General features: G+C 40.7%; 1 protein-coding gene across 1 annotated transcript in view; it reads left to right on the forward strand.

The window, feature by feature from the left end:
* Window positions 1-25,508, forward strand: part of LOC138747624 (puromycin-sensitive aminopeptidase-like) — a 117,085-nt gene that overhangs the window by 86,722 nt on the left and 4,855 nt on the right. The window contains 7 exon segments of the mRNA XM_069907025.1: window positions 291-425; window positions 6,905-7,124; window positions 8,451-8,593; window positions 12,357-12,413; window positions 16,441-16,548; window positions 20,616-20,771; window positions 24,940-24,987. Of these exon segments, the coding sequence (XP_069763126.1) occupies window positions 291-425; window positions 6,905-7,124; window positions 8,451-8,593; window positions 12,357-12,413; window positions 16,441-16,548; window positions 20,616-20,771; window positions 24,940-24,987 (867 nt within the window).

Below are 25,508 nucleotides of genomic sequence, written 5' to 3' on the forward strand. Positions count from 1 at the left end.
GTCTGCAATAAACCAACCTAAAATTAAAAAAAATAGTGCTAGAAATGCACAGCATTTCTGGTGAGAGAAAAAAATTGAGATATGCAACATTTCTCACCCTGAATATTTTTTAGCATTTTCTGTTTTTTTGCTTAAAGATCAACAGTATCTTTTTTTAAAAATCCATCTTTTGGTCAGGTTTATTTTCAAAAAATAATGAAAATTGATATTTGAGTAAATTAAGTACAAGTTCATTAAAGCTCTATAGGATGCATATTAAACATTCCTCTATATTTTTGTTTAATCTTCAGTTGAATCCTGGAACAGTGGGCTTCTGTCGAATTCAGTACAGTCCGACAATGCTCGAGAGTTTATTATCCAGTGTCCGGAACCTTGCACTTCCTCCTGTTGACCGACTAGGGCTTCAAAATGACTTGTTTTCACTGGTAAGTCACAGGTTTGTGGGGACAATGAATTAATGATTAAAGTAAAACACAACAGTCTGCAGACCCCATGATTGTAGCAAGGATAAAGATACATAACTAACATTTTGGGCTTCAGCCCTTCATCAATGTATGAACAAAATGTGGGCAAAACCTTTTGAAGCATTGTAAGATGTCTGTAAATCACCTCAGTTATTGCAGAATTCCAAATGTAGACTTCTTGTGAATTCAGTTTGCTTCTAAATTCATTGCGAATTAAAATTCATTGTGGTAATCGATACACCAGTCTTTTCTCTGTATGAAATAATAAATGGGATTGAGTCATGTTTAAATTATGTTGTATGAGTGAAACTGTTGTCATGTATAGTTAATCTTATACCCAGACTTTTCGATAACTTTGGAAGTACTATTTTCTCAAATTGCCATGATCTTTGAATGTAGCAATTTAGTGCAGGATTAGAATAAGAATTGGCATTAATCCCTTATTTATCTTATTGTTGGATTTAAAAAGCCTTGATCAAATTTGTGGGTTATAATATAGCCAATGAGTTGTGCTTAAGTCACCAACGTTCATTTTGTATTTGTTTCCGCTAGAGCAAGAATATTTCAAAATGCTAGTGTTATTAAATGAAACATTGATATTGAGTCATGTAATGATTAGGACAAATGTCAAAAGTGTCATCAAAACCAGTTTATAATCATAGTGTCCCAAATTTTTTGAAAGAATGTTCTCTCCCATCACAGCGAGTGCATTTATCCATTTTCATAACTTTTCCTATCTTCTCTGTATCTCATATTGGCAGTGGTTCTCAATGATTGGTATTGTCACTTTTATACTTTTACTCCCAGTAGACCCCTTGTTTGCTGCTCTTAGCTCTGGATCATCCAGAAGTCTATTTCCTGCTCTGCACAAGGTTCTTCCTGACTCTTTCCCCCTGTATCTGTCCACATTTGTATTAGATTCTGTATTCATATTACCTCAAATTTAATATTAATCTAATAATTCAATCCAGCCAATGTCCCTGTTTTCTTTCTCTGAAATTCCATTTTACAGCTGTCCGTGTATTATTCCTGCTCTTCGGCAACTTTAACCCCTCCCACCTCAAACATTTTTTTGCACAGTTGATTTTCTTTTCTGGCTCACTCTCCAGAGGACCCCAAAAACTAGCAGCAAGAGATATGCACCACAACACAGGGTTACTTCAACAAAAGTAGCTTTTAATTATATTTGAACAAGAAAACCAAATTGAACTTTAACTTGTTACTTAACCTACCTAACTACTTAACCACCCCCCTCCTCTAATACTAAGCGCAGGTGTATATTTAAGATTAGAAAAGTTCTTTGGATCACAATCCAATCTCACTGGTTGCAGACAATTCTTGTACTGTGCACAGAAGTTAGCATCAACAGAGTTCACCAGTCTTTTGTGCTTAACAGGCAAATGGTTACCACTCAGGAGGGTTCTCACTGGTTTTCAGAGAGAGATTCCTTTTCCAGGACATCCGCAACTGATTCCTTCTCAATCAGTCTTGCTGACAAAGCTTGCCCCCTTCAGGGTTCTCAAGATGATCCTCTTTCTTTCAGGTCCCCTTTCAGACCGCCGATCTCCTCCTTTGACCAGGCAGCCTTCCAAAGTTTGCCAGCTTGTCCTTCTGGAACTGATTTCTGTCTCCTCTCTCTCTCTCTCTCTCTCTCTCTCTCTGTTTCACACCCTCCCTCTCTGAGAGCAGAACTGTTCTCCTCTGCCTGCAAAGATCACATGCTCTCCCAGGCAAGCTGTTGCCTCCTGCAAAAAGCATTCTGCAAAAGTCATGCAAATATTCTGTGTTTTAAAATGTGTGTGCAAGCTGCTCTAACAATTCCTCCCAAACCACCTCTAAATACTCTTGTCACATGTGTCAAATGCATGAGTTTTATTCATACTAGGTTATGTATTCCCTCCTATATTTGATTATTTTTTCCTCTTCCCATTCTAGATTTTCATTTTTTTCCTCTTGTGTTTTGTGCCTGGGAAGCTACAGCAAGAATGACTTGAATTGCAACTATACATTGTACTTGTGTTGTGGCAATAAACTTTATTTAATTATTCAAGTTGGATAGAAGTAGTGCACAATTTTGGTTGCAATTCTGCTGCAGTTTTTCACCTTGTAACAATGTTGGTCGCAAGAGGCATCCAATGGTAACAGTGAAGGTGGGCATTTTCAGGCAAAGTCCTTTGGACTGTCCTTGCATATTTGAGAGTGCTGATAAACAGAAGTTATTTATTTGTGTTATCAGGAAACTCAGAAGAGGGTGAAATTTGTATTTGGATAACTGAAGTGTGAAGCTCCAAGAAAATGTTCCCTTTGGATACATCTGATATCACTTAATATTACTGAAATGTTGATTTGGCTGTTCAAAATAATTACCTCCCCTAAACTTAACCTCATGAAAATCACTGACCTGAAAGATTAAGTGTCCTTCTCTTGATTGTTTTTATATCTGTCCCATTTTTTTTTACACCCACCCACCAGTTGTCAAGCTCCATTACTTTATAGACTGTTTTAAAAAATCTACTCATTTATAGAATGCATACATCATTGATGTGATATTTCTTGTCTATTTGCCCACTTAGTGCTGGTGAGTTGTTTGACATGATGGAGTTGTTCACATCGTGTCAGGTGCAGCTCGATTGATTTGATCCAAGAGTGGAGAAAATTCAGAAGCATGGTTATCTGTCATCTTGACAATAACTTGAGGACTTACTCCTATGTAATTGTTTCTCTTGTCCTTTAGGTGGTAGAAGTTGTGGATTTGGAGGTGCTGTTGAATAAGCCTTGGCAGTTAAAAAATTTTTAATTTATACATTCAGTGTAGTAACAGGCCCCTTCGGCCCACGAGCGCCTGCTGCCTCATTACGCCCAATTGACCTACACCCCTGGTACTTTTTTGAAGGATGGGAGGAAAGTGGAGCACCTGGTGGAAACCCACACAGACACAGGGAGAAAGTGCAAAATCCTTTCAGACTGCTCCGGATTTGACCCCTGGCTGTTGGCACTGCAATGGTGTTGAGCTAACTGTGTCACCCGGTTGATGCAGTTAATTTTGTGCATTGCACTGCAGTAGCCATAGTGCATTAATGGTGAAGGATTGTATATTTAAAGATATTATGAGATGTTGATGATAGTATTTGATTCAAATTTATTGGAGCCTTGTTTAATCCAGCCTTGTTGGTCTTGGAAAAGCCCAAGGGCGATGGTAAATTCATCATTGATACAAAATACCCTGCTTCTGGCACCTTCCAGCCAAAGTATTTATGTGGCTATGTATCTTGGGATATGTGACAAAAACCATTCAAATCAAACATGTACGGTGATCACAATTGCCTTCCAAATGTCAGAGAAAATAAAATTTAAAATTACAATAGCAGTTTTACCATAGTTACTTTATGTCTGGATGAATTCCAAGTTTGTTCCTTGGTTAACCAGTTCAGATGAATGCTTCTCAGCTCTCCTCAGTACAAACTAATGGGCTCTTACAAATGTCATCCTGAATAATGAGAGGAAATAACTTGTTGTTTAGGACAAAGGATTTTATGCAACAATATCTAATAATCTAAGAAGTTAAATTGTCCTAATTTTGTCATGTAAATAAATTGGTCTATAAGCCACAACTGCACCCTGCCTGCCGAAATTAAATGCTCAAATCCCCCACATTACATGCAGGAAAACCAAGCCAATTATGCATGCCTTATTACAAACAATACAACATTTAGGATGTACCATTTATATCTACAGGCTGTCCCAAAGTTATTTGAAGCTGATGACTATCTTCGACTCTTGGGTGCTACTAAATGCGTAGCACTTGGACAGAATTGTGTAAACTCAAATCCCATTGTCAGACTTAACCATGTAAGTCAGGCTCGTCCTTCAGCTGAGCACTAAGGATGTGCTGAACTTTTTGAAATCCCATCTATCTGATTTGTAGTTAAACTATAAACTTGTCAACCTTCACTTCAGGTGAATCCATATACAGCACAAATCTGATTATCTGAAATGGTCGGGACCAGGCCTATGTCAGAGAAAGAGTTTTTGGCGAACTGGTAATTTTTTTTAAAAGCAGCCCAGTAGCAACAGCAAACCACTTGTATCAATGTTTAAACAAGAAGGGAAAGCTTTTAAGCATTAAAATGATTAATTCTCACTAAAGAAGTGCTAGCCACTACCAATCACCGAGACCTCCCAATCGCCACTGCCTGTCCCCGATACATCCCCACTGCTGCCACAGATCCCTGTGGAACATTCACTGGCGAGCTCCTGTCTTCCTGGTCATCGGAGCTCACGATGCCAGAGTCCCAACTCCAAATCCTCTCTTAGGCCTACTGGACATGGACATTGGGGTAGTAGGCCGAGGGGAGGGTTCAGTGTCGGGAGCACCGGTGTGATGGGGAGGGAGCACCACTGACCCGGAGGTCCCTCTCCTGCCTGGGAGGCCGCTCCCCTTGATTACACCGACTGCATGTGACGGCTGGGAGACAGTGGCATTCTGTTTGAGAGGGAAAAGTCGATAGGGGAAGATAAAGAAGAAATGGGAAGAGAGTTACCTGAAACGAGGACAATCGTCATTCTAATTTCATGTGGATTGAATTTTTTTTTTAATATGTGAGATCAGTTTGGCTCTGAAAAAATTTCAGATAAATGAGAATTTTTGATTTGTTTCGGATTTCATCATTTATCCAAAAAATTTTTAAGATTTTTGATAAATGAGGATTTCGGAGAATCCGATATCGGATAATCGGAGTTGTACTGCACAGTAAAACTCCTGGAATCCAGCACCTATGGGGATTGGTAGGTGGCAGATAAATGAATTTTCTGGTTGCTTGAGACTGTAGGTTGTGTGATTGGCAAATTAACAGCAAGGTCCGCCAATTTTAACCTCTGTATTTTTTACCTATTTATTTTCTGCGATTATTTTTATGCCAGTTGCTTGAATTCCGGATTACAGCTTTTACTGTAATTTACCAATCGGGGAAGGAATAAGGGGGTTCTTCTGTGATGTCACCAATAGTTGTCCCTCACAATAACATGAATTTCAACGCACGAATTGGTTGCCTTGATTTCCGGAATTCAAGAAGCATTTTGAGCATCTATATCTTGTGATAAATATTCTTGGAGAATTTTATAACTGTGAAAAATATTTAGAAGTATCTAAGTATAGCTCTGCAGTGTAGAATTTTCCACAAGGACATTCATTCAAGAGTCTGATACCAGCAGGAGAAACTGTCCTTGAATCAAGGTCAGGTATCTTCTGCCTGATGGAATTTTAAATTTAGATATACAGCACAGTAACGGGCCATTTCTGCCCATTAACTTCTCATCCCCCGACATGTTTGAAGCGGTCGGAGGAAGCTGGAGCCCCACCACACCCCCACAAAGGAAAACCACGCAGACATGGGGACAACATACAAACTCCTTATGGACAGCACAGGATTCGAGCCCCATCCCAGTCGCTGGCACTATAACACCGGTGTGCTGACCATGCTGCCCTAAGGAGGGAGGAGATTGTGAACAGGGAGGAATAGGTCCTTTTGAACGTTGACAGTTTTCCAGAGGCAGCGAGAGGTATAAATGGAGTTGATGGAGGGGAGGTTGGCTTGCATGTACACAGCCCCACAGTTGAGTCCTTGCTACTGAAGGTCTGCAAGTCAGGATGTCTGATGCAAGTGTCCTGGTTATCTAGGTGTTCCATGGCTGAGGGCAGAACCAAGGAGATAATGTCTACTATGGTGCTGTTGCAGCGATAGGTGGATTGAGACTGACTGGAAAGCTAGAGTTATGAGCCATGATCATTCTTTTTTAGATGAATGGAGGAGGAAATTTGTCTTCAGTCCAAAATGAGAGTGACTATTGTTGGAAATGCAGATCTTGCTGTGATGTCATCCAGAATTTCTGGATTGGATGATGGACAGGAATTGCCTAGAAAGATAATGGTCTTAGATTCATTTTCAAGCCGCCTCGGTGTTTGTGAACAAAGCACTTTATGTTTACCCAGTTGAGTTGAACTGCCTCCTCCTAGATCAAATCTCAGCTTTTATCTCCTGCCCTCCTATCCATGTCCATCTATGGCCTCTTGGCTGTTGGCCTGTGCTCCTGCCCCTTCCCTCCTCCCCCAACATTTTATTCAAACACTTGTTTGCACTTTGCTCATACCTTGAAGAAAAGCTCAGGCCCAAAACAATCAAATTGGTATCAGGTAATGCATATGCTTAATTAAGTATGGTACATTTCCTTTCCTGAAGAGTATTCAAGGTCTGGGCATTTTTTTTTGTAAAGACATTAAAGGGTATAATCATGGCAATATTGCTTGATAATTTCATTACTTGACCTTAAATTCCACAGAAGCCAATGTGTAGTTCATGCTTGTATCACCCGATTGATAGTCATGATCTCCAACAACTATTCCAATAACTTAACCTCTACATGCTTTCTTGTATATTTTCCAGGCTCGAGCTGGCATTGTGAGCACAGTGGAAGTTTTGAAAGTCATGGAGGCTTTTGTGAATGAGCCAAATTATACAGTGTGGAGTGACATAAGCAGCAATCTGGGGATACTCTCTACTTTATTATCCCATACAGACTTCTATGAAGAAATGCAGGAATTTATTATTGACTTGTTCTCACATATTGGGTTGAAGCTTGGCTGGGATCCTAAACATGGAGAGGGTATGATTTTAATGTTTTAAAATTCATCTCCTCTTGAATTATCGGTAATCCTTTTAGTGTTTTATCCTGTTTGATCATGTCAATACATTATTTTACAATCTTAAATCCATTTTAGCTTTCAGATCATTGAGTTGGATTACCTAATATAGAATGTCGTGCTTGTTCAGGCTTAAGGGAGAAGCAGAGGGAAAAGTGATCTTTTGTGACTTTTTAAAAATCTTGCTTCCTGGTATGTTAGATTTGAGTGTAAATGGTCAAAATGCACAATCCTTCTGGCTAATAGTTGAGGGGTTAGGAAAGTAGAAATATTACTGTGCAGGTATTGATCACACAATGTAGGGAAATTACATTTTTTTTGGTGCATAAGAGTCTACAAGTCAAAGATGCTTGCTGTACTTATAAAAGGTTATTATAAACTCTTGAATATTTTAGCTGCTAGTGGGACAGTATCTAATTAAGGGGTAGATGAACAAAGACAAAGGGAACTGTGGAGAAGAATATGCAGGGAAAGTTCTTATCATAAACCAAGTGAACCTATTGTTCATCTGCCACTGTAAGCAAGGCTTTATCATGAATTCTCTAGCAAAAAATTGCATTCAGTAAGAAGTAAAATCCTTTGAGGTCATTCAAATTTCCTTTTTGTCCATTAAAATGTGCCTTGTAAGCTGACAGAAGTGTACAGGAATGCTGTATAGCTTCTGTGGAATTGAACAATTGAAGGTGAAGGGCTTGTAGGATTGAGGTGAATATGAGAAAATTGGAAGATTGTTCATTCAGATAAGATCGTAGAACTTTTTTGACTGGAATGATCGATGCAGAGCTCAATGGTGTATAATGCTATGGTCGAGTGCTGTGTGATCACGTGGTTGTAGAGCTTGAGAGCAGCAGGGACTGCATAATGTTGGCTTTAGATTTTGGTTATATTGACCTACAGCATACTTGGAAGTTCTGATGCAAACATAGATTCATGATTCCAATCAAAAATGTACTATTTTAGTTCTGAGATACAAATATCCATTCCTTTGCTTTTAATTAACTGACTCCTAGGAATGTAATTATTTGAACATTATTGAGTGTGTGTCTGGACAACTGTTTTACTATATTAGAGGGAAAATCTTCAGGTAATCCCGCACAATATGGTTGACTCAATGTCTGGTCAATTGGACATGAGCAGAAAAGTCCATCTTGCTAAATCGTAGGCATCGAATGAATAAATTTAAAAAAAAACTACATTCTTAAATTACAAGAACTGTACTTTTGGTCAATCTTCCTCTGTATATGCCAATTTCAATTTAAACAAGTATTGAGATTTTGGATGTGTCCCAGGTCACCTCGATGCACTCCTGAGAGGCTTGGTCCTTGGAAAGCTGGGAAAAGCTGGGCACCAACCAACGGTAGAGGAAGCACGGCGTAGGTTTAAGGATCACGTTGAAGGAAAGCTGGTCTTATCTGCCGATCTTCGATGCCCTGTAAGTTTGAATTAGCTTTTTGGTTTATTTCAGAGGGAAGAAGGTTGTGACAACAATGGGACAATTTGATAAATTGACAAAGGCTCTTTCTGGGATGTTTCTTAAGTAGATTCTGAGTTAATTTTTAATATTTATTAAAAGTTGTGTCCTGTCCCGAAAGGTTATAGCGATCACACAAGAACCTTCAAGAAGGTGAACCCTCAGAAATTATCTGCCACAGACTGTGTAACTGGATATGTCCTTAATACCAGCAGGAACCAACTGGTTGGAGTTTTTGAAGTCATTTTGACTCTCTCACTTCCACTGATATCCCCACTTGCTCTAAAAGGACATCCATCGTACTTGTGCCAAAGAAGACCATGGTGGCCTGCCTCAGTGAATAGTGGCTGCTGATGCTTGCATCCATTATGAAGAAGTGCTTTGAAGGGTTAGCTATGGGGTAAATCATCTCCTGCCTGAGGAAGGATCTGGACCTACTTCAATTCACTGATCATCACAACAGGTCAGCAGCAGATGCCATTTCACTAGTTGCCCACTCTGCATTACATCACCTGGACATGAACCTCTTCACTGTTTATGGCTTGGTGTTCAACACAATCATGCCACACTATAATCAAACTCAAGAACCTGGGACTTTTCTCTTTGTAACTGGATCCTCTATTTCCTCATCAGAATCTGTACAGATTGGCTGCATAACCTCCTCACTGACCATCACTACAGACATCTCCTGGATGTGTGCTTGCTTCCTTGTTCAAAAGTCATGATTGCATAACAAAGTTCAACTCCAGCCTTGGCAACGCCACTGTCTTCTGAATAATGGATAACAATGAGTCAGAATGTGGTACCAGAACAACAGCCATGCTTTCCAATAGCTTCAGGCTTGTCTATCCTGGACACACATCAGGTGCAATGGCGACTGCACTTCCTGAGAAGACTGAGACAGGCAAGGCTACTGGCCATCATCCTGTCGACTTTCTACTGGCGGTCTATCGAGAGAGTTCTGGCCAGCTGCATCACAGTGTGGTACTTTTGTTGTAGAGTATTGGATCGGAGATCAATCCACAGGACCATAAGAGCAGCAGAAAGGATCACTGGGGTCTCTCTTTTCCCTCCGCCATCTCCATCAACTTGATGGAGCACTTTCTACCACCCTGCAAACAGCATCTTCCAGCAACTTCCAAATGGAAAAAGATACAGAAGTATCAGAGCCAGAACCACCAGGCTGAGAAACAGCTTCTTCCCACAGGCAGTGAGAATGCTGAATGACCAATAAACTGCTCGCACAATTCATTTGAGAATCTGCTATTATTTAACAATATTCATTTATTTTTGTATCTTTCTTTGGCTTGGCTTCGCGGACGAAGATTTATGGAGGGGGTAAATGTCCACGTCAGCTCCAGGCTCATTGGTGGCTGACAAGTCCGATGCGGGACAGGCAGACACGGTTGTAGCGGTTGCAGGGGAAAATTGGTTGGTTGGGGTTGGGTGTTGGGTTTTTCCTCCTTTGCCTTTTGTCAGTGAGGTGGGCTCTGCGGTCTTCTTCAAAGGAGGTTGCTGCCCGCCAAACTGTGAGGCGCCAAGATGCACGGTTTGAGGCGATATCAGCCCACTGGCAGTGGTCAATGTGGCAGGCACCAAGAGATTTCTTTAGGCAGTCCTTGTTCCTTTTCTTTGGTGCACCTCTGTCACGGTGGCCAGTGGAGAGCTCGCCATATAACACGATCTTGGGAAGGCGATGGTCCTCCATTCTGGAGACGTGACCCACCCAGCGCAGCTGGATCTTCAGCAGCGTGGACTCGATGCTGTCGACCTCTGCCATCTCGAGTACTTCGACGTTAGGGATGAAAGCGCTCCAATGAATGTTGAGGATGGAGCGGAGACAACGCTGGTGGAAGCGTTCTAGGAGCCGTAGGTGATGCCGGTAGAGGACCCATGATTCAGAGCCGAACAGGAGTGTGGGTATGACAACGGCTCTGTATACGCTTATCTTTGTGAGGTTTTTCAGTTGGTTGTTTTTCCAGACTCTTTTGTGTAGTCTTCCAAAGGCGCTATTTGCCTTGGCGAGTCTGTTGTCTATCTCGTTGTCGATCCTTGCATCTGATGAAATGGTGCAGCCGAGATAGGTAAACTGGTTGACCGTTTTGAGTTTTGTGTGCCCGATGGAGATGTGGGGGGGCTGGTAGTCATGGTGGGGAGCTGGCTGATGGAGGACCTCAGTTTTCTTCAGGCTTGTGTATGAAGACACACACACACTTTCAAGTTTTTTTTACACAGAGGAATGAAGAACATCGTATGACAATAATAAGCTTCTTTTGGGGGGGGGGGGGGAATAAATAGCCATCTCATACAACCATAACACTGCTCTGAGACCAAAGATGTATTTGCACTATTGCAACATTTTTCTTGCATTAATTGAATTAACTGAAACTCTGAATAATTATCAATCTTTTTTAATAGTTATCCCATTTTCCTGTTGTAATTTTATTTGTAATTGTTGAGGGGCAGGTCATATCTTACCAATTTCATTGACTGTCTTGAAAAAGTGATAAAGGTGGATGATGAGGGTAGGGCAGTGGATGTCATTTTCATGGACTTTAGTGAGTCGTTTGACAAGGACCCTTATGGTAGGCTGATGCAGGTGCATGGGATGCATGGAGAATTGATGGTTTTAATATGAAATTGGCCCATCGAACATGAAGGGTAGTTTTAGATGGTCAGGCTGGAGGGCTGTGACTATTTCAGAGCGATGTATATAAGTGAAGTGGGCGGGTTAGTAACATTACAGGTGACTCAAAGATTGGAGTTGTAGGCGGTGCAGAGGGCTATTAAAGAATACAATAGAATATGGATCAGTTACATACCTAAGTAGAGAAATGCATTTTAATGCGAACAAGTATAAAGTATACTTTGGGGTCAAATGTCAGAGGAATGTATACAGTTAATGTCAGGGCTCAAATCTGCTGATATACTGAGAATTCATGGACTCATTAAAAGTAGATAGAATGGTAAAGGAATATATGCTTGGCTTCATTGAGTATAAAAGGAAGTAGTATTGCATCTTGTCCAATACTTTAGGCCACACTTGGAATACTGTGTACAATTACAAGAAGGTTGTGGAGGCTTTGGAAAAGTTACAGAAGAAGATTACCAAGATGTTGCCTGGTTTTAAATTTAGTGGGAATGAATTGTGGGAAGAGACTGGACAAATTTGCGAGGTTTCTCTGGAGCATCGGAGGGTGGGGGGGGGGGGGGGGGCGCAATAAAGGTTTATACAACAATGAATGGTGTTTCTAGGTCATTCTGAATCTTTTCTCCAGGATAAAAGTGTCACACCCGAGAGGGATTGTTTTTAAGGTGATATAGATGAAGTTCAAGGGAGAAGTGTGGGGCAAATGTTACAGAGTGGTTGGTCCCTGGAACAGGCTGCCAGGAGTAGTGGTGGGAGCAGAATCAATAACAATTTAACAACTTTCGATAGATCCGCGAATATGAAGTAGTAAAAGCCGCTGAATAGTTTGAATTGGACATCATGTTCACCACAGACACATGGGCTGAAGGGCCTGTTCCTGTATTGTCCTGTTACTATGTTTATTGTTTACTTTGTGTTCCTGTGTAGCTGCAGCAAGCGAAAAGAATTTATGTATTTGACCATTGTACTTGTGTATATGACAATAAACTTATTATCTCATCCACAGTGATTTTAAAGTAAATGTTCTCACTGTATTGCTTTCCATTGGAAATGACCTCTCTTGTATCATCTCAGGTATATTTAACAGTTCTGAAGCATGGAGATGCAACAACACTAGACACAATGTTGAAGGTATGTAACTGTTTCTGCTTAACACCTGCCAGGGAGGAATAGTTGGTTATATTTGTACTTTCCCTGAAACCTTGCAAATAAGATGTGCTGTGTTAATTGATCTCCTGGGTTCATAATAGCCATTGCCCCCAAAGGGAGGAAAAAAATCTGATCAGGATCATGTCTCATCACTGAACAATGATTTCTAGTTAGGACAGGATTAGGAATGACCATGTTGCCCTTTGCAGTTCTAGCTGCCTGATCCTCTGGGGTTCCACAAGTACCTGACCATGAATTGGGATGTCGGGTACTGTGGCAGGAGTTGAGGACCCTGTTTTTAATTTTTTAAAAAATCCCACATGATCAGAAGAACTAGAAAAAAGTAAAAAATTGTTATTTTCAGTTCTGAGAGCTTTTTAGTGCCTCGTTACCATGGAAGTGAAGGAAAGCATACAGGAGGAGAGAAAAATGTAGATAGTCAAACATTGAAATAAAAACGCAAAATGCCGGACCACTATGCAGCTTGGACAGCGTCTTTGGGGAAAGAAATGGTTAACATTTTGGGACTTTCTCTTGAACTGGTAAAATAAGCTGGAAGGAGAAGAAAAAAAATGAAAGGAGGTGGAAGACCAAGCTTAAACAATGGTGCAGGAGGCTGTGAATGGAATAAGAGGCAAAAAGTCTCTCGAGACAAGATAACAATAAGAATAGCAGTATCATTATCTAAAATTGTTGAGTTCTGTACTGAATCCAGAAGTATTTAAAGTGCTGAATTACAAGCAGGCATTGTTTTTCAAGGTGGTGGCAAGGTTGAGAACAGAGATTGAATGGAGAGAAGGAATTTAAAGTGACAGATAACCATAAGCTTGAAGACTGAAGTTTTATGCAAAGCGATCTCACAATCTGTATTTTGTCTCTCCTTCCCTACTGTTATCAACAGATATGGTCATAATGCTTTTGCAGTTGTAGAGCAACACAGCATAGAGCAGACCTCCAGCTCAACTCATCCATGTCAGCATTCTGGACTAGTCTCGTTTGACCAATAACTTTCCAAGCCTTTCCCATCCACATAATTGTCCAAATGTCCTTTGAATGTGGTAATTGTATCAACGTCTATAGCTTCCTCTGGCAGCTTCTTCCACGTACACACTCCACTCTGAGGTGATAATTTGCCCATTTGCTTCCCCATAAATCTCTCCCTCACTTTAAACCTACAACTTTCAGGTTATAGTTTTAACTTTCAACCTTTTACTGGTTTTTTCAGAATATAGTTTTCCCACTTATTTTTTTATGTTCAGACTTTGCTGAATTATAGATACTTTTGGTGTCATGACTGGGATTGACTCCTAGTGGAGACACTGTACCTCATACATTCCCATTCTACCCTTTTTGTATTGTCATACAGAAACTGTTGAGTTCAATGGAATCAAGTTACAATGCTCCAAGAAACAATGTTAAGTTTATAATCTGTTTAACACATGTATGGAGATGTAGTAGCACTATGGTGGCATTGCAACTCCCAGAAGGTATCGAACTGGCTATGTGATGTCAGTGCATGATGTCAAGCATGTGATTCTGGCTTTTAAAAGGTTGTGCGGGTTATGAAGAGTAAATACATTTGATTCACTCTGGAAACCCCTTGTGTGGTTATTTCGTTGTGTCCACTGTGATTCCAGTGGCCACACAGAGATATTAACTTTGTTTTTATTACTGCTGTAATAATGACTGCCTCTTTATATGAATACACATTGCCTTAGAGGTGGGCACAGTTAAAATGGTCAAGGCATCTAGACAGATCAGAATTTATTTTCATGAACATGTCACGAAATTTGTTGGTTTGTGGCAGCATTACAATGCAAATATTACTTTAAAATTACATTTAAAATTAGTGCAAAAGAAAGGAAATTAACTAATAGCTGCAGTTCATTGTCCGTTCAGAAATCTGATGGCAGAGGAAGGTGGACCTTCAGCCTTGGGTGTTCGTTCTCGGTCTCCTGTACCTCCATTCCAATGGTAGCAATGTGTGTGAGGGTATTTGAAGATAGAGGCTGCTTTCTTTAGACTCCACCTCTTGTAGATCTTCTGGATAGAGTGGAGACTGATGCCTGTGATGGTGCTGGCAGACTTCACAACTCTGTAGTTTTTTGTCTGGTTCAGTGGCACTTACCAGATAGTGATGCAACGAGTCAGAAAGCTCTCTGCAGTTCACCTGTGACATATGAAAACTCCTCACAAAGTATAGCCACTGGTAAGCCGCCGTCGTGATTGCATCGACATGGAGGTCCCAGGACAGATCCTCAGATGTTGACACGCAGGGACTTGAAGCTCTTAACCCTTTCTTCGATGAGGACTTGTTCATGTTCTCCTGATTTCCTCCTGAAGTCCACAATCATCTTCTTGGTTTTGCTAATGTTGAGTGCAAGGTTGTTGTTGTGGCACCTCTAAACTAGCTTATCTAAACCTATAAACTAGCTCCCTCCTGTACGCTTTCTCATTGCTGTCGGTGGTGGGTGGATTGAAAGGGCTGAGAAGGATATGGACCACATGTGACCAGTCCAGAATGCCAGCTCAGTTAGCATGGATGAGTTGGGTCGAAGAGCCTGTTGCATGCTAATAATATGCTGTGATATCTGGACCATTTTAATTTTCAGAAAATTTCCATTATTGTGATTTATGAGCCAGAATATTTTTCCCCAAACCAAAAAAATCAAAGTACTGGAGAAATTATGAATTACTTTATTGGAAAACCTTTATCCTGAATGTTGAGAAATATTTCATAACTGCACAACACAGGAACTAATAAAATGGTAGAAGCTATCCTGTCAGGTAGTATTTTTCTCACGTATCTTTATAGATTCCAAGCATTATTATCAATAAGCTGGATATTATTCACTGCTTTTTTTTTTAAATCTCTTGGTTTTTCAGAAATATCAGTTAAATCTTAATTAAAACTTGGTTTCTCAATCGGAATTTGCAATTTTTTGTATAATGACCTAGGGTAACAGTGCCATCCAGAGGAATGGGTTGTCATTGCATATTGCCTGGCACAAGTGATGAAAATAGCTAAAACAAGAGGATGCAGTATTACTTAGGATATGAAAAGAAAAGTCAATTAAATGTTATTCAGGTTTTGGAACTGCAAAAAAAGAAAGTGGGAAATGCTCTTCAAGTCAAGCAGGATCTCTGAAAAATCAATCATTCGTGCTTTCAGTAGAATCATCCCTTGAGTTTCTGACAGTTGAATGGTCCCCAGTGTATTCTCAGGATCAGTTCAAAAGACTGTTTCCTTTGGATGTGTAAGAATTGACCAGATTTCATCTTCCTAATAAATGTAAAAACACAAGACATAGTGGAAAGAAGTCGAATTGAACACAGTAGAGAAGGAAAGCATATATAGATGAGTTAGGTCTTTAATACCTGGAGTGTAGAAGAATGAGGAGAGATTTAATAGGCATTTAAAATTGAGGGGATAGACGGAATAAATGTAGATAGGCTTTTTTCACTGTGGTTCAGTGAGATACAAACCAGAGGACGTAGGTTGAGGGTTAAAGGGGAAAAGTTTACACAGAGAGTGATGGGAATGTGGAAAGAGCTGGCAGCTGAAGTAGTGAATGCAGGCTCAGTTTTCACATTTAAGAAAAATTTAAACAGGCATGTGGATGGGTGGAGGGGGTATGCAGGGCTATGGACTCGGTGCAGGTCTGTGAGATGAGGCAGAATAACAGTTCAGCACAAACAAGAAGGGTCTGCTTTCTGTGCTGTAATGTTCTATGAATATGAGTGCCTCGGGCTTGTAAGAGTGTCCTGGGTGAACAGACTGCTAGGATTGTGGAATGCGGAATCAGTTCTAATGCGAGACTCTGTGCCAGCAGAGCAAGTTACAAATCCTCTTTAGAAAACATTTCTTATTCTGATTCTAGCCCTGTGCTGAAATTACTTTCTCCAACAGAGTTCTTTTTATAAGGGAAAATTGTGTTCAAATAAAGTATAATACGCATCAGCAATTAGTTTTACGATGTAGCTGATTTGATACCATTACATTTCACAGCTACATAACCAGGCAGATCTACAGGAAGAGAAGGTTCGAATTGAAAGGCTATTGGGTGCTGTCTCCACTCCTGACCTTGTTCAGAAGGTTTTGACCTTTGCCATGTCGGTATGTTATTTTTTTTAGCCATTTCAATTTAATTCGATTTCAATATCCTGGTGCACTAATTTCCAAGTTTAAACAATGCAAAGGTAACAGGGTACATTTGGATCAAATAAAAACTTGAATATTTTGAGAACCCTCAAGATTTCACCCTGAAACTTTTCCACCTTTTATCTCATCTGAAAATGGCATTTTTGTTGTACTGCGTACTATTCCTAGCTTGTAGCACCTGTTTCTCAAAATATCATTTTTAAAAGTAATCAAATAATATACATGATTTCTATTTAATGGGTTGAAAGAGTTTTGAATTTATTTCCTCAAAAACGAAGCATTCTCTTTAGTGCCTGATACCTTTGCTGTGAATGTTTTCTTAAGAATGTTTTTATTTTCTCACTCTAGCTCTGCAGAACTACTGCCATCAGCATAGTGAATATCCCTATCAGAACCTGTGATAATGGCACTGATGCAACATCAGAAGGATTGACACATGCAAAAAAAACATTAGTGGACCATCTTTAATTTCTACGTCACCTCCCGTTTTTTGTGTGTGGATCTCAGCTGCATTTTTATACAGGACCTCGCTGTCTGAAGACACTTTTCCAGCCTTAATTTGCACTTTCAGCAGACCCGATTCACTAAGCTCCAGAATAGGCCCAAGCTATCACCGTCAAGGAGAGTCCAGCCCTGCCCTGAGTCTCTCTTTCTGTGAAGGAACCATGGCCAGTTCGGTTATTTAGCTAGTGACAGAATACTGTACAAAGTTAAGTTGATCACTGCTTCAGCTTGTGAATGACAGTTTTAAATAAAAGGGTAGAAAGAACTAAACCACTGGTAGTCTTTCCCTCCCCCTCCGTGTTGGATATTTTTTCAGAAAAAGTAGCTCTGATGGGGCAAGAGAAAATGACAGCTTGTTCTCGCCTCATCCACTCCATTACTCCAGTCATGAGGAAATATCTAAGTGATTGTTGTCACATGTTAACTATTTGAGTTCAAGAGCTGGTGCCATTTTCAAAAGTTATGATGCTGATGTAGCAGTTTTGTAGCTCTGAATTTTAAAGATGGTTTCAACATCAACACATCCATCCAGGAGATATTCCATTGACTTTAACCCTGAACAGCTGCCTCAGTCATAGGTACTTGTGCTGGAGAGCACACTTCAACGTGTAGTACCTGATTAAACATTTAATCATCCATTGAGGCAATCTTCCAAAACCCATGACAAATACAAGTTTGATTATGGGGTGTATAGGAGTAGAATATATCCCAGCACCATGGTTTCCCAGTATCAAGATCAGACCCACGTCTGTGCCAATTCCCCCTGATGCGCACTATTCTAAATGGCTGGTCTGCTCAGGGGCCTAAACCACAGGTTTTCTGTCACTCTTTCCCTGCAGGAACTGCTCACCACCAGCTGGGAGGGTGCGACATTCTCAGCCACGGTATCCTCCATGAATGGTCCACCGAGATGAGATGATCCGCTAACGGGAGATGCGCTTATAGGGGGTGTGAGCAGACTACGCTTTGAAAAGAGTAAATCAAAGAAAAATTAGTGTTGTTGGAAACTTGACTGATGCAATAACTTTTTTAAATTTCTGGCTTAGTTACATTAATGTGAACATGCTGGAACAGCATTGATTTTTTAATTAAGCTGTTTTTGGTGGGATTTGTACTTTTTTTCAATTTATGGTTGAATGATGCAACAAAATCTGGAGATTTAGCCCTTGTTTCTGATGACAGCTTAAATAGTGTTTTAAAAGGCAGATCTTTAAATGCAACTTCCCACCACTGTAAACACCATTAGATCCCTTTGCCCAAAATGTTGGCAATGCAGTAGCAAGATCAGCTGATGCCAATCTGCAGCACTAGCTTGCCTTCTCTTGTTGCTACTAGAAAACTAATTTTAGTTTTCGTATCCTGCATGTTCATCAATTTAGGACATCTTTCATATTTTGGTTGACATTTTCTTTGCAGAATTAACTGGTCCCTTTTCCCTATTATGCTTTATTGCTAAAAATAATCTATTTGTTATTAAATATTCTTCGCAGCAACTTCATTAGTAAAAAATTTGCATCTGCTGTGACCATGTTGCAGATACTTCCTGTTACCCTTTCGCTTCCATACCTTTCTGACATTACCTGTGCTGCATTAACAGAGGGTGCTGCTAATTTAAATGACTTGTGCACCTGCTTGTATATCCTGTCAGCTTGATCCACAATTAATATGAAAGCAAGATTCACTAACTAGTATTTGTACCACTGAAAGAAAGATGCAATTACGGTGGGGAGTGTTTACATGAGTTTTCTCCACAACTTTTGACATAACTGTATTAGTAAAGATTTAAAAACAGGACAGAGCTTTACCGCAAAAAGAGAATGATGTCTATTCTGATTCCATTGCACCATGCCATCAATCCATCTTGCATTCTGCATGCAGGGCAAACCTGGAACTTGGTAGTGTTTAACGTGACAGTTAAAGTTTGTTTGGATAGGATTCAAAACTGTAAAAAAATTCCATAAAATTTGCAAAAGCAAATTCTTAAGCCCAGTTGGTCTTCCCTGTGTTTTGTGCTCCATGCATTCCCCCTCAGATTGGTCTCACTGTATTGGTGTAACTGTTCTTGTCTTTCTCCCTCTTGTGTTCATTTCTTTCCTTAAATGGATGTACAGGTACACAATCATTTATCTGGACATCTAAAATCCAGAAAGGTCCAAAATCCGGCAACTGGGGAGAGAGACTACAGCATGAGTCGGGGGGTGGCGGGGGGGGGGGGAGGAGAAGGAGACTGGCAGCGCGAGTCGGGCAGAGTCGTGGGGGGTGAGACCAGCAGCGCGAGTCGGGCAGACTGGGGGGTGGGGGGACCAGCAGCGTGAGTCGGGTGGTCTGGGGGTGGGGGAGGAGACCGGCAGCGCAAGTCAGGCAGTTGGGGGCGGGGGAGACCGGCACCGCGATTGGAAGTGGGTGGGGGTGGATATGGCAGCACAGTTCGGGTGGGTTTAAATCTGGCTTTCCGAAATCCAGAAAAATCTGAAATTCGGAACACACTGTCACCCAAGGGTTCCAGATAAAGGATCGTGTACCTGTATTATCTCTGTTAAAACTTTAGTCTTGCTTTCTTCGTATCACAGGATTTTTAAGCTAAATAAGGTATGAACTAATAAATATATTTTTAAACTTGGATGCTGTTGGCATAGCCACTGAGCTTTTATTCCTCATAATGGGATTCAAAATTAAAATTTGTCCTGTGCAACAAAAATGCAAGTTGAATTGTTCAAATTATAAGCCATTTTGACTTAGTGCAAGATTTTGATGTTCTCCCAACAACTTGTTTTTTTTTTTGCACAACTTTTTTTTCTGAATTGTAGAATAGAAGTGATAAAGATTTGGCAAATTTGTTCATTTTTTAAAAAGTTCTCTTGTTGGTCATGCTCTCATTGTCTGGCTTTTAAACCACTAGTGTGAAGAGGAAAACTAGTTAGAATGAAGACAATTTTTACCCCAATGTCTCTTCCCTCCTCCATAGGGAACTGAAATCTTGTGTACAAAATATAACTTTGATTTTGAGGTCCAAACTGAATAGCTTTCAGCAAGTGATTTTAAAGTGCTAATGTCACATTTCCAATGATATTGGGAAGTAGAATTGAAAGGGATGGCACCCTGATATTCAGTACACTCATGTTTAACAAGGAGATCCAAGTGTTGGGAAGGGCAGCAATGTTGATGATGGCCAGTAGCGATGGGGAAGAGCCACCAACTACCACCTCTTTCTACTGATGCCCTTTGTTCTGTTGCAAAATATACATGGACATCGGCCAAATGCTGCAATCTGCTGGGCTTGGTACCTGGGCTCAGGTCTGGACAAATCGCAATTTGGGTGGTATCTTTTGGGACTCACCTTGGTCAATTAAACACATGACGCGACACAGTACTGTTGAGACCTGTAAGCCATAAATGCATCTTTATTTTATTTCTGGACGCAGTGCCTTAGCCTTCGTGGAGCTGGTGCACAACAAAGGAAGCTTGTTTATTTTAAAAATGCATTTATTTTAACTGTAGCACTGTTGTTGTTCTTTTAGGAGGAAGTTCGGCCCCAGGACACTGTCTTTGTACTTGGTGGAGTGTCAGGTGGGAGTTTAATGGGGAGGAAAGCTGCCTGGAAATTTCTAAAGGAGAACTGGGAGGAACTATACAATCGCTATCAAGGAGGCTTTTTAATATCACGATTAATCAAGGTAAACAAAAAAAACCTAGTTCAGTGACTTCTTTTTACTGTGTCAGCCCAAAATTTTACATTTCCCTTCTTGAGGAATGCAGCCATTCAAATCTGCAATACTCCTCAGTAATACAGTATCTCAATATGGCACCAGCTCGGGCCAAGGACTGACATTTTAGGATGGAGTGGTTAGCATTCAATGTTTATCTGTCAGACTGGAGAGAAAGGGAGCAGACAGAGGATAGGATCAACCTGAGTAGTGGAGGCTTGTGGGGCTGTAAGGTCTCCTGTTTATATCAGCTTCATGACTCCCCTTGTACAACACCACCAATAGCCACCCTCTGTATAAAGTCTTCATCCCAAGGAGCTTCGCAGGACCATTGTCAGACCAAGTTTCATGCTGAATGATGCATGATGATCTTTTGGGGTCAGGCGCTGATCTTTTGGGGTCAGGCGCTGATCTTTTGGGGTCAGGCGCTGATCTTTTGGGGTCAGGCGCTGATCTTTTGGGGTCAGGCGCTGATCTTTTGGGGTCAGGCGCTGATCTTTTGGGGTCAGGCGCTGATCTTTTGGGGTCAGGCGCTGATCTTTTGGGGTCAGGCGCTGATCTTTTGGGGTCAGGCGCTGATCTTTTGGGGTCAGGCGCTGATCTTTTGGGGTCAGGCGCTGATCTTTTGGGGTCAGGCGCTGATCTTTTGGGGTCAGGCGCTGATCTTTTGGGGTCAGGCGCTGATCTTTTGGGGTCAGGCGCTGATCTTTTGGGGTCAGGCGCTGATCTTTTGGGGTCAGGCGCTGATCTTTTGGGGTCAGGCGCTGATCTTTTGGGGTCAGACGCTGATCTTTTGGGGTCAGGCGCTGATCTTTTGGGGTCAGGCGCTGATCTTTTGGGGTCAGGCGCTGATCTTTTGGGGTCAGGCGCTGATCAAGGACTCTGTCATGGAGATGGGAAATACTGAGCATCTTCATGTAGGAAAATTAGTGAAGGTGATTAGAGAGAATTTCAGATGAAAGCAAGGCTTCCAACGATAAAACAAATAAATGATTTGTGCTTTTATGGGGTGGACAGGTAGGAATGGAAATGGAACATTTTGGTAAAAAAACTTCCAGAATTGAGTTTGATTTCTTAGAGCATTTATAACGTCAACCTATGTGTCAGTACTTCCGATGTTATGCTGCTTGAAATGTTTGCACTTTCTTTCCTGTGTTTTTTTTTAATGGTCTAATGACTTCTAAACTGCTATAGTTGGACTTAATGGCTGCTGTTCCAACATTTGGACACAAGTTTCAAGTTGGTGGTCTTCCACTGTACTTATGATTACATTCCCTTTATCTGCATCCATGGAAAAACCAATGTTTTTTTTCCCTTGCCCAGTTCTTCCTCTCTCAGCCAGTGTGTGACGCATATTAAATTGAAGTTACCTAACAGTTGACCTCTGGATGCTAGCCACCCTGTTTTACCACAGCGGCCTCAGAAACAATTGACCCTGCCCTATCAATTTGATAGGCAAGGTCATCCACCTATTTTAAGTCCTCAATTTTTTTGAGCAAGGGGATGTTGTTAAAGTTATACAAATTTGATAAATTATTGTCTCCCTTGACCCCCAGGTACTTGATATCCATTTTCAATTCACTGTAATCCCCCTTTGAGTAGCATAATTTTGCTTTTGTCCTAATGAATTCTGTACTCTGTGATCTTTCCATAATCTTCCAGTGTGGAGTGGAGCCTGGCCAATGAATTTACAGGTTCTGTTAGATATATCAGTACATCAGCAAACTGGTTCATTTTGTATTCTTCCTGGCCTACTCTAAAGACCTTAATGTCTGGATGTCAACGAATGGCTTCTGCCAAAAGTTCCATAGCTAATATGAATAGAGCTGGAGATAAGACACGCCTGTCTACTAGATCTAGTGGGAAGGCTGAAGACACTTGCCCATTGGTCACAACTTGAGCCTTGGGCGCATGATATAACGCCCTAATACAATTTGTAAAAGTTGATCCCAACCTCATTTTCTCCAGCACTTTGAATAAATAGTCCCATTCCAATTGGTTAAATGCTTTCTCTGCAATCAGGGCCACAGCTACACTTAGACTACTCCATGACTGTGCTAGGTGAATAATATTTAAGTCTGTTTACATTATCTGCTGCTTCTGCATGAAACCTGTTTGATCAGTATTCATTAATTTTGGCAAATGTTTCGCCAATCTATTTGCTAAGGCTTTGGCAAGGATCTTATTGTCCACATTCAGCAACAAAATGTGTCTAAAAGAAGACTGTTTCAGTGGGTCCCTGCCCTTTTTAGGAATCACCGTAATGATTGCAGTTGTAAAAGGTTATGGGAGAGTATGGGTCTCAATTGCCTGATCCATAACCTCCATGAAGTGGGGGGGGAGTGGTGGTTGTAGAATTCAGGGGGGATCCTGTCCTCCCCTGGAAATTTGTCATCCTGCAGTACACCCAATGCCTCCTTTATCTCTTCTGTTGTAAAGGGGGTAATCAGCCCTTCTTGATCTTCTGGACAGGAAATCATCTATTTTTCCTGATTTATTTTTTTTCCCCTCGACTGTATAATTGTTCATAAAACTGCCGGAAAGTATCATTGATTTCCTTTGGGCTTGTATGAGATCTTGTCATTTCCACGTTTGTATCGCATTAATTGTTCTCGAGGCCTGTTTTGTCCTCAGCTGTCAGGAGAGAACTTTATGGGCCATTTCCCCTAGCTCATAATATTTCTCCCTTGACCTTAGAATGGCCTTTTCCATTCTATAGGTTTGGAGTGTATTGTACCTGAGCTTCTTGTTTGATAATTCTCTATTTTCCCACCAAGCCTGCTCTTTGAAAGTCTTTTTCTAGTCCCATAATCTCCTGTTCCAATTGTTCCACTTCCCTCAAATATTCTTTAACAGCTTTAGTATATCCAATTATTTACCCTCTCAAATATGCCTTTAAAATGTCCCAAATGAGAAATTTATCTGCAGTAAAAGTACAGTTAGTCTCATAGAACGCCTGAGTTCCAATAAAGCTACAAAACTCTAGTTTCTTTAACAGCAATGGGTTAAGGTGCCACCTGTACACCGTCTCTTGTTTATCTGGCATTATGATCGTAAGTGTCAGGGGGAGTGATCTGACAAAAGTAGTGTTTCCATGATCCTTCTCTCTAATTGGACTGATGCCAAGAATAAATCTATTCTGGAGTAGGAGTCGTGTTGCTTTGAGTAAAAGGAATAGTCCCTCTTCCTTGGATGCTGCCTTCTCCATGCATCTATTAAATTTAACTTTCATAAAGGCCAAGGTGGCCTTTTTGTCGACTTCTCCAGTACCGGATGCAGACAAAAATTAAAGTCCCCTCCAACCAGGATGTTTATTCTACCTTCCCCAATTTCAAAAAGACATCTTGTATAAATGTCTTGTCATCAAAATTAGGGGCATATATGTTCAGCAGAGTCCCAAGGTTCTGCATATATCTGACAGTGTACCATTACATATCTTCCTGCTTTATCCTTGGCCATACTCCCTCACTGGAATATTTTTCTCTATCAAAATTGCTACTCCTCTTGCCTTAGAATTAAAGGAGGACAAAATTATCTGATCTACCCATCCTCATTTTTTTTGGTGCTCTCCTGTGAGATGTCCTTAAAGAAAGGCTATGTCTACTTTCATTTTTTTTTGTGTGCCAAGACTCTTCCTCTTCATTCCATTTAATCCATTATCATTAAAACTCAAATATTTAATTGTATTAACCATTGCCTTGGAGATTCTCTCAACATTCATGCCCTCCTCACATCCCCGCCATCCCCTGTCCAATGCCCATCCAATCCTTTACTCTCGACCCTCCAGACCTAGCTCATTGAGTCTGCGACACACCCTGCAGCAACGTCAATGACCCTGACATACACATAACACCTTACAAGAATAAACCCCTGCCCCCTTACTACCTCTTCTACTGACCCATCCTTTTCTCCTAGATCTCTCTTTTCCCCACTCCTTCTTCTCCTCCCCCCCCACCCCCACATTCTCTAACTTTGGCGCTGGATCACGTCTGATGCACCCAAGAACTGAAGGTTTAATATCAATGATTTAGCATGGGATGAAACACCTTGGGAGATTCTGAACTGTAACTGGACAGTTCTTTGCGTTGGAAGATGTTACTGTTTTCTTGCTAATTGTTCTTTTACTTTCTACATTCAGCTAACAGTGGAAGGTTTTACTGGTGATAAGATGGCAGCTGATGTCAAGGTAAAAAGGAATTTTCAATTATTTGCATGAATTATAGGTCTTGCTTTGTATTTGAAGTTTGAACCATCCTATCCTAAACTAGTTAATTTTTGCCATTTTACACCATTCCCCATTGATCTCAGCTGCTGGAAATGGCCTGTTTTGGGTTGGGAAGGAGAGTGGAGCAATGCTGATGCTTTCCACAATCTTCTAAACCCTCTACTTTCTAGTTCAAAATTCAAATGCTACAGAGGCAGGAAATCTGGAATTAAAATTAAATATTGGAAATGTTGATTCAGAGAGCACTTCTGAAGAAAAAAACAATCTGGAGTGAAAAATACCAGATGATGGGGAGATGCAGAGCATCTGTGGAGGGAAATGGAGAATCAGTGTTTCAGGTTGAGACACTGCATCAAGACTGATGAAAGATTATTGATTTGAAACATTTTAATTATTGTTTTCTTTAGTTATTGCAGGGGATTTCTGTGTGGAACTTTTTAATGCAAGACTATTTGTGAGGAGTGTTTCTTCTGTTAAAAGGC

Source organism: Narcine bancroftii, chromosome 12 (assembly GCF_036971445.1).
Source record: "Narcine bancroftii isolate sNarBan1 chromosome 12, sNarBan1.hap1, whole genome shotgun sequence".
Lineage (NCBI taxonomy): Eukaryota > Metazoa > Chordata > Chondrichthyes > Torpediniformes > Narcinidae > Narcine > Narcine bancroftii.